Source organism: Labrus mixtus, chromosome 12 (genome assembly GCF_963584025.1).
Source record: "Labrus mixtus chromosome 12, fLabMix1.1, whole genome shotgun sequence".
NCBI classification, from domain to species: domain Eukaryota; kingdom Metazoa; phylum Chordata; class Actinopteri; order Labriformes; family Labridae; genus Labrus; species Labrus mixtus.
Window position 1 is genome coordinate 410,001 of NC_083623.1, and position 10,000 is coordinate 420,000.

At 48.5% G+C, this 10,000-nt stretch overlaps 1 protein-coding gene across 1 annotated transcript in view; it reads right to left on the reverse strand.

The window, feature by feature from the left end:
- The window catches only part of kif26aa (kinesin family member 26Aa), a 37,374-nt gene that overhangs the window by 19,273 nt on the left and 8,101 nt on the right, over nt 1–10,000 (reverse strand). The window contains exons 6-9 of the mRNA XM_061052896.1: nt 8,764–8,947; nt 5,265–5,421; nt 3,874–4,036; nt 42–3,210 (exon numbers count right to left, since the gene is read on the reverse strand). Coding sequence (XP_060908879.1) covers nt 42–3,210; nt 3,874–4,036; nt 5,265–5,421; nt 8,764–8,947 — 3,673 coding nt within the window. The remainder of the gene's footprint in view (nt 1–41; nt 3,211–3,873; nt 4,037–5,264; nt 5,422–8,763; nt 8,948–10,000) is intronic.

Sequence of the window (10,000 nt, forward strand, 5' to 3'; positions counted from 1 at the left end):
GCCACTGCCTGTCTCCCCCCCCCTTGAGAAAATGGACCTACCGTTTCCTCTCTTCTTGGGCGATTTAGAAACTCTGCTTCTATTGGACGAGGACACTCCACCCTCACTCATCGAGTCGTGCGCTGAAGAGGTGCTGCCGGTGGTCTCACTATCTCGGATCATACTCTCATAGCCGCTGCTCCCCCCGCTGTGGTCAAACAGGGCGGTACGGCCCATGGCGGGGGGTAGCTCCCCGCTGAGGACGCTGCTGTTGTCGCTGCCATGCCCACTGCTGTAGCGCTGCGGCCTCCGAGGTGCAGTGATCTTGCTGTAAGGTGAGGGAAGCAACGTGCTGTTTGGCGAGCCGCTAACACTACTGGTTCCACTGTCAGTGCCATCGTTTTCTGTCAGTCCAGAACCCCGACCGAGCTGCTTCCTTTGGCTCCCAGTGACCAGCTCGCTGACCCGGCTGTTTGCGGCCCTGCTGATGGCATGCTTCGTTCCCATGATGGTGCCTCTTCCCATCTTGGCTCCTATACCTGAACGAGCTGGGGACTTCCCAGTAGGGGGTAGGCTGGTGGGGCGGCCAGCTTCAGAGCTCAGGCTCTTGGAACTGCTTGCAGACAAAGTTCGAACCTTTGCTCCCCCAGAAACTGCTGCTGGACGTGAGCTGCTATTCCCTTTGATCTGCCCAAGTTTGCTTGTGGGTCCAGTGAAACCTGTAACACCTAGGACAGATGTAGAGTCAGAGGCTGGAACTCCAAGTCTTAGCACTGATCTGTTGGACTTGTTGCTGCCTCCTTGAGTAGCACCGCTGTTCTCCCTGAAGAGTTCAGGCTTAGACCCTGTTAACGTTTGACTGTCACATCTCTCCAGAGACATCAGACTCCCGTAGTACCTGGAGGACTCTGCTTTGGCACCTCGGGTCCTCAGGCTTGAAGATGTCCTGGCAAAGCCATGTTCAGTTTTTAAACCAGAAGTCCTGTGGCTGAATGATTCAGCCCGGAGTCTGAGGGTAAATTCTTCCTCTGAGGTTGACGTCTTAGGGAATATGGATTTACCTAAGTCACTGCTTGTTTTTAAGGCACTTGGAGATAACACAGTCTGTGTCTTTTGTTCTTGGCTTGACTGTCTGACAGGTTGAGCAGGAGGAGAGATGTTTCCAGATCCAGCCTTAGAGGTCATGCTGCTTTTTTGCCCATTTGACTTTTTTCCCAGTGATGAAAATCTGAGGGTACCTGACACTGAAGGGCTTTCAGGACCCAACGTCGACTCAGAACTCTGGGGAGTAGAAACAGTACCAAGAGTTGTTGCACCTCGGGTAAGACGTGGCAGTTTGATGAGGGTATCTGATTTCCTGCTGCTGGCCCTTTCACAACCATCCACAATCCTTTGGGTTGACTGAGACATTTGTGCCTTTGGTGGCCGAGGAACGCTGTTACTGTTCAGTCCTGGCCTCTTAAGGGAAGCACTACTTGTGCCACTTCTTGGCTTACCTGCAGAGAGAAACTCAACCTCTCTGGATTCAAAATATCTGCTTCCCTGAAGCGAAAAGTTATCATGTCTGCCTTCCTGTCTGCTGCAGCCCACAGTTGCAGATGAGGTAGGCTTGGTTTTCCTGGGAAGACTGGAATGGGTGGTGCGAGGGGGAATCGAGGCTGATGTTGAAGTGTTCAGAGTATTTCGTCTCGCTTTAAGAGGGTCTTTAAGAGAGAACTTGTTTGGGTCAAGGGAGGCATGGCATTTGGAGAAAGAAGGTTTGTTTGGAGTAGCAGGGTCACTATCCAGCTCTGAGAAACAGATGCCACTGTCATGCAGGGAACTCTTGATGCCTTGTTGCAGAAAGGGCTGTTTATGAAATGTACTTGGTGAGGTTAAAATAGAAGCAGTCTCTGTTGTCATGTTTTTGTCCCTCAAGTTCAGCCTGTCTTTTGAATGTATGCCTTCACTTTCTGAAAGAGCATGCACTTCACTTGCCCATGAGCCGATAGTTGGCTGACTGTTACCTTGCTGGGAAAACCATGTTTCCTGGCAGTTGGTTCCAACATGAGGCCCAGGTCCAACAGCTCCTTGCTGAGATGTGAATGCATCATACTCATCGTTAATACTGCTGATAATGCTTACAGGGCGCGAGCCATATGCTGCGGCCTGCCAGGAGCAGTCTGTGTTGACGCTGAGGAGGTTGGATGGTCGGCCATTGTCTGGGACAAGGCCAAGAGGAAGCTCCTCAACCACAGTGAACACAAGCTCATCTTCCCCATTCAACTCCACAGGCTGCTGAAGAGTAACAGTCGTCCTCAGGATATCCCTGTCAAGACATCTTCCTAACAGAGCTGCCCGGAGGTTGTTGAACTCCATGTGGCCTCTGGTTGTTAGAGGGATCCTCTCGGTGTAAGCAGACCCAGCGGGCTGGCCTTGCCTCAGTGCTTGTTGACTCATTCCCACAGGTGGAGTCCTACCAACAACATCTCCACACTGAGATGCTGCTGGGTCGGTCTGAGATAAGGGTGTTGAAGCAGCTGGTTTGGGTAAACCTCCTTTTAGGTAGACCTTCTCTCGAACTACAGGCTCTGAGTCCTTAGACAAACTTCCACTGGGCTTTACCGCACATGGCTGAAGGTGGCTTGCTGAAAGTTTCTCCCCATCTGCACTTGTCCGCTTGGAAGTTTCTACTATTCCTCTGACTGAAACAAATGTGTGTTGGTCTTGATCAGGTTTATTTGTTTGGGTTGGTGTGCTTTCCAAGAACCTGAAGGAGTTCTTGTCAGATGTTGGTGGTGAAACTGCTCCAGCTCCAGTTTGAGTCCCAAACCCGACTACAAGTGTTGTTTTGCCCTCTGTACCAAATGTTGCAGGGCCCTCACTGCCATCAATGCAGTCGAGTCTCTCCTGCAACTCTGCAAAGGTGTTACACTTCAAGTGGTTGCCATCAGACCTGGGTGCATCCTTGACTCGCAATTTGTTCAGAGAGGGGATGATTGGAACGAAAGAAGGCGGTCCTTCATTGTCGCTCAGTTCTCTGTCTGAGATGGCTGCCCCTCCAGGTCCGACGTAGATGACGGTGTCGCAGGAGTGTTCGCTGCTTGAGGAATAGTCAGGATCGCTGGAGAGAAGAAGAGGTGTGTCTGGATCCAGGGCAATGGTCCGAGGGTGGAAGGGTCGAAGATGAGGAGGTCTATGGGACGGGCCTTCCTCACAGGAACTTTCCCCTCCAGATGAACTGGAGGCATACTGCAGAAAAAAAAAAGAAATAACAGTATTAGCATGTTCTGTAGCCATCATGGTGAGGGCAAATCCACTCCTGAAGAGTCCTTAGTCGATACAGTGTGAGGTTTAAATAACTAACTGTGGGCCGGATTAAAATGAATGTCAATGAGATGTATAGGGCTTGTAACTTCTGTTCCCATGTTGCTTCTTCAATCTATGAAATAAAAATACAGACTGTACTGAGAGTGAAAGCCTTTTCCATCTAACTACAGAGGCTACAGCCCCCGAAGGAAAAGTCATATTGATTATCTGACTATTGATTATCAGGGTGGAGAAAACTCAGTGAGTGAAGGTGGTGTGACTCTCTGACCTGATAATACAGATTTACATTATAAATTAGGAGCTTTTTACTGTCACACCCTCAGGATACAACACATGTTTAACACACTTCTTTTTTCTTTTTTCTTAACAGCATAAAAAACCTATACAACAAAACGCAACATAATAATTCGACTCATTGTTTCACACGGGAAACATCTGGAAATCTTTAACCCATAATTCAAACTGTCCTGAATAATGGAACAGGGAAATAGATCAAATTTATTCAAAGAAATTGGATTTATTCCATCTTATAACAGAGATAATTGACAGTCCTCAGCTGGAGAAATAAAATAATAAATGAAGAACCTTTGACTTCTTCTTCCTCATGCGGTGGATACGGGAGGCCAGCTGCACTGTGGTCAGCGTCTCCATGTAGTTGGCTGGGGAGTCGGAGATGTGGGCGATCATGGTGGTTCGACAGTTGATGTTGCCCAGGGATTCACTCAGCAGCATGGTGAGCTTGCTGTCCCTGAATAATACATCAAGAAACCCCTCGTTAGCCCCCAAAAAAGGGGGAAAAGAGCCGGTGCACCACACGCCTAAGAAAACCCCACAGGATCCCAGGAACCATTCATTACCCCACGCACTCGTCGGGGAACGGATAAGCAAAAAGGAATAGGAATGATCCCTCATTTCTCTTTAATGAAGTTCACTTTGAACTATGCAGAACATGTGTTCTGTATATGCAAATGAAGTGAAAGGTCCATGAAATCCTACCTTCAAAAGACCTGGAGTAAAGCTGCATACATACTGCAATCTCAGCTTCTTGAGATAACCACCGAGTGGAGATCCAGTTCTCTATTTATGAGTTTGTCTCCGCCTCCAAAGGTTAAACAAAACATGCTCGCATTTTTCAGAAATATTCACATTGGTTTGCATTTAACTCTGCATAATTCTGAAATTCATAATGTTGTATTTCAAGCAGCTTGGGCTCAGTGGTAGAGTTGTCGTTTCTAAACTGGAAGGTCGGGGGTTTGATCCCCCTCTCCCACATCCACATGTTGATGTGTCTGTGGACACTTCAACACACTTAACCCCAAGTTGCTCCCAATGCTTTGTCAGCGGTGTGTGAATGTGTTTGAATGGGATTAGTTACATCTGATGGTCACTTTCCATAGCAGCCTCTACCTTCAGTGAGTGAATGAGTGTGACGACTAGAAAAGAACTATACTAGCTCAAGTACAATCTTCACTTCTCGTCATTAACTAGCGTTATGGGAAGACATCCAGAATGTGACTTGACTACATCATCAAGTCGTTTGAAGGACCCCACACCATCAACTTACAGACGGAGGGTAAAATGTCAGGTTGATTATTTTCATTGTTCATTTTTGGGGCGAACATGAAACCTGAGCTCTCAGGAATAGCAGAACATTTGATGGAAATGAAACAAATGAAGACAAAAAACAAACAACAAAGGAACAGCCTATGAATGATAAGGAGACACATTTGAGGCACTTAGCCAAACAAACTGCCTGAAGATAAACACGCGGCCTGCTAACAAACGCCTACAGGCATGTTAATTAGCATTACAATTACTTATTCATCACGCTCATCAGCCTCTTGGGACAGGCAGAAACTGATTCAGCCTGGCTCCTCCCCCCTTTACTTCTTCTCACAGGCCCATCTGTTATTTATCATCTGTGACCGTTGACCCTTCATTGGCTTTATTTAAACGCCCAGAGTGCGAGCTCGTACCTGTAGGGAACATGTTTGGCCCCGTTGGCGAGGGCCAGGATGACGTTTCCCAGTGCAGACAGGGACAGACACTGACCCCCGCCTCCCTCTCTCGTCCTGCTGATATCCGTCTCACAGCTCCCCAAATCCAGGAGGTGGAGACGACTCCGCCCGGACACTGGGAGACAGAGAAGTAAACGTTATTTAATAAGCACGTCTCATTAGTGTTGTTATTAGAATTAGAATGTTGTTTAAATGACTCGTCCACTGATTGATTTGTTTATGGACAGAGGAATAATCAATAGCTATTTTAATAATTGATTGACTGTTCGCACATTAGCTTCACAAGAGATGACAAAGACCCCGTGTATCCTCAGCTCTTAATGGCGTCCATTAAGCACTGGCTTTTCTTTTTTTTTTCTTTAGAAAAAGCATTCTTCACACATTAGTAATTACACATAATAGCAAAATAATTGCAAGACTCCTCCCTCAAACTTTCAAACATTGGAGCACTTTATTTGCAGAAAGAGGGGGGCACGATGCTCGCAGTATATTTAACAATTTAGCTCTTCCAAAGATTTTTTCATATTCAAGTTACATGACATTAATTAAACTGAAATTATTTACAAAAGAACACAGGAAGCTTTCACCTTGGAGGGGTAGAGAAAGAAAATAAAAAAATTAAATACAGAGCAGGTTAACGGATGAAAGAAAATTACAAAAATGAGGAAATAACACCGATGTACTCCAATAAGTCAAATAAAATCAGGTCTAATCGGTTTGACATATTGAGTCCATTTGGTCCATATTCTGTATAATCTATCCTTCTGGACTTTGAGGGAAAATGACAGCATTTCCATAACATATATTTCATATATTATGTCTATCCACTCATCAATAGTTGGTGGGTTAGGTTTTAGCCATTTTTTTGTGACAGTTTTTTTAAGCACTGGCTTTTCAAGATCATCAGCACCACCATCGTGACCTCTGGCTCAGAAGGGTTTTGATTCCCAGTCAAGACTACCTTATCTTTCCTGACCTCACTGACTTGTCTGCATATGTCATCACTATTGGTAAAAGACTTCACATAGCTGCATCCTGTTCATGCCAACTCTGTTTTCATGCTCTCTGCCACTCTCCCTCAAGTCTTCTGGGGATTTTTCTTTTCTTTTAAAGTTGATGTTTGCCCAGTTTTTGTGACCATATGTTTTTAGAAACACATTAACACACTGGGTTACGAGTGAAAACCTGTACAGTCAGTGATTTCCTAAAGGCAAGATCAACACGCCCTAAGTAAGGTCCTGAGGTAAAATCTGAAATAAGATCGACAAATCCCAAAGTCAAGACTGAGAATGCCCTAAGTCCCAATAAAATGATGGACAAGCCATAAGTCAGGTCCTAAAACAAGTTACAGAAGTCCTAAAATAAGTCTTAAGACAAGACCAACAAATTCCCAAGTCAAGTCCCAGGTCAAGTCCAATATGTCACAAAGGCATGCCCCATGGGACTACCAACAAATCATTAAGTCCAGTCCCAAGACCAAAACAAGTCCCAAAGTAATTTACAAAGACAAGACCAACTACTCCTGAAGTCAAGACCCAAGATAAGACCATAAAGTCCTCAAAGCAAGTCCCAAGTCATGACACACCAGTCCTACAGTTCAGCCAGAAGATGAGGTCCCTAGTTCCAAAATCATGTCCATGGCAAAAATCCACAAGTCCCTGAGTTAGTCCCAAGACATGACAAGTCCCAAAGTCAAGTTCTGAGAAAGTACCAACAAAACCTGAAGTAAAGTCCAAAGTCAAGACCAACATCCCCAAAGTCATATTGCAAGTTTAGGAGAAGACCAACAAGTCCCAAATTCAAGTTTCAATCCAAGATCAACACATCCCAAAGTCGAGTCCCAAGTCAAGAGCAACAGGTTTTTAAAACAAGTCCAAAGACAAGACGGAGAAGACTGACACACAAGACAAACATTTAATTTAATAAGTCCACAGTCATGAAGGACAAGTTCCAAGTTAAGTCCCAAGTCCCTTTTCAAGTCAGGATGCACAAGAGACAGTCTTACCTCAAATCGAGCGAGATCCACGACAACCAAACAAGACAAAACAATCTGATCATTCGTCTGGACAAAAAGTACAAAAAACAAATACAGAAAAACAAGTCCCAAGTCACGATCAAGTCCTGAGTCCAGAGTCTTAACCACGACTTCAAGGTCTCAACTCAATTGTCTGGTTTGATTTAATTTAAATTCTGTTGTTATAAGTAAAGAGTTCCTTTAGCTTTCATCAGTATCATAACGTTATAATGTTGTTTTTATAGATTTCTGTATGTTTGGTCTTTTGACAGATTTTAAAATCTGAGTTTCAAACCTTGAATGGTTTGTGTCGGTCATGAGACGCAGACATCCTGCCCGACGTTAGATGAAGTATTGAGATTGACCCATCTGTCACATAACTGCATTTTACTCATCATGTTACTTCAGCATCTTTTACACTATTCACCACTGTTTCATATTTATGTAAATATTAATCTTTTCTTATTCTGTTTATTGTTGATATTTAATGTTGTACCTGTACATAAGAGAGCACAGTTCACTGAAGTTAAAATCTGATTCTGATTCTGAGATACGTAAGTCTGCTCTCTCTCTCTCTGCTCGTTCTAACTGCTCGTTCATTTCATTTAGTCAGAGAAACGATGTGTGGACGGTCAACAGCCCACATCAGCAGGATTCAGAAAGTGCTGAGTGTACACTTTCAGAGCAGGCGGTCTATAAACAGGACGCCGCGGCTTCAGGCCTCATTAGCCATGCAGATTTATTCCAGCCGGACGAGAGGCGGTGAAACACTAATAACAGAGGAGCTGTGTGTGTGGGCGGCGGTGGCGTTAGCGTAGCCTCTCTGCTAGTTAATGTGTTTCTGAGCATGTCGGGCGCTCTCAGTGAAGATCATTAAGCTAAACCAGCTGCTGTTGAACTGATGATGTCACCTGGACAGGTAAGATCTGTCCTCTCTGTGATAGAAGAAACAGGTCGATATGACAAACATCCACAGTGTGTATAAAACATGGACGTCATTATTGGGTTATGGGATTTTGAAGCCCCATGATGGCGGTCGCCATGTTGCAAAATCTTTTCGAGTTCCCCTCATAGACCCTGCTGTCACTGAGGACACGTTTAGAAATCAGATCAATTACATACAAATATGTTTTTTTACATGGTGTCAGATGGAGAGGAGGCCGGACACCAGAGATTTCGTCTACCTAGCAACAGTAACTAAGGAGGGCGGGGCTTGACAAAGGGTCAATCATAGCTTCCATTGGTGCTTATTGGAGATGTAAATCTTTAAAACACATTTATGGTTTCACTGCTAAGCTGGAGAGGAGGAAACAGGGCGAGTGTTTGGGACTACTTTCAGCTGCGCATGAATCTGCATCATGAGCCTTAGCACCGCCCCCTTAGAGGACTACAGCCTCGGCACACGGGGCGCCCGCACTAACCACCATCCTCAGACTCACTGACCCGCTGCCTTGCTGCTCTTGTCCAGCCTCTCCTGGTTGACGTGCAGGGTGAACAGGAAGTGCGAGTTCCTCCTGGCTTCCTGGTCACTTGGCGCCCGGCTGCTCCTTCTCGCTGCAAGTGCGGCGTCCAGGAAAAACGCCGCTCGCTCGGCGCAGGTCGCCCGCAGCTCCGTCTGGTTCTGAAGCTGGTGGATGAAAAAAAGAGAGCGAGATGAGAACGATGGAGGAGGAAGAGGAAGGTCAGGACTAATTGGACAGTCGGGGACAGAGAAGAAGTCCCCAGGATGAAGAGGAGGAGGCGAGGAGGTGAGGAGGTGAGGAGGCGAGGAGGCGAGGGGGCGAGGAGGTAAGGAGGTGAGGAGGTGAGGAGGCGAGGAGGCGAGGAGGCGAGGAGGCAAGGAGGTGAGGAGGCGAGGAGGCGAGGGGGCGAGGGGGCGAGGGGGCGAGGGGGCGAGGAGGCGAGGGGGCGAGGAGGCGAGGAAGGGAGGAGGCGAGGGGGCGAGGAGGCGAGGAGGCGAGGGGGTGAGGAGGTAAGGAAGCGAGGAGGTGAGGAGGCGAGCAGGCGAGGAGGCGAGGGGGCGAGGGGGCGAGGAGGCGAGGGGGCGAGGGGGCGAGGGGGCGAGGAGGCGAGGAGGGGAGGAGGCGAGGAGGCGAGGAGGCGAGGAGGGGAGGAGGCGAGGGGGCGAGGAGGCGAGGGGGGAGGAGGCGAGGAGGCGAGGAGGGGAGGAGGCGAGGGGGCGAGGAGGCGAGGAGGCGAGGGGGCGAGGAGGCGAGGAGGCGAGGGGGCGAGGAGGCGAGGAAGGGAGGGGGCGAGGGGGCGAGGAGGCGAGGAGGTGAGGAGGCGAGGAGGCGAGGAGGCGAGGAGGTGAGGAGGCGAGGAGGCGAGGGGGCGAGGGGGCGAGGAGGCGAGGGGGCGAGGAGGTAAGGAGGCGAGGGGGGAGGAGGCGAGGAGGCGAGGAGTCGAGGAGGCGAGGAGGCGAGGAGGGGAGGAGGCGAGGAGGCGAGGGGGCGAGGAGGCGAGGGGGGAGGAGGCGAGGAGGCGAGGGGGCGAGGGGGCGAGGAGGCGAGGAGGGGAGGGGGCGAGGAGGCGAGGGGGCGAGGAGGCGAGGAAGGGAGGAGGCGAGGGGGGAGGAGGCGAGGAGGCGAGGAGGCGAGGGGGTGAGGAGGTAAGGAAGCGAGGAGGTGAGGAGGTGAGGAGGTGAGGGGGCGAGGAGGTGAGGGGGTGAGGAGGTGAGGAG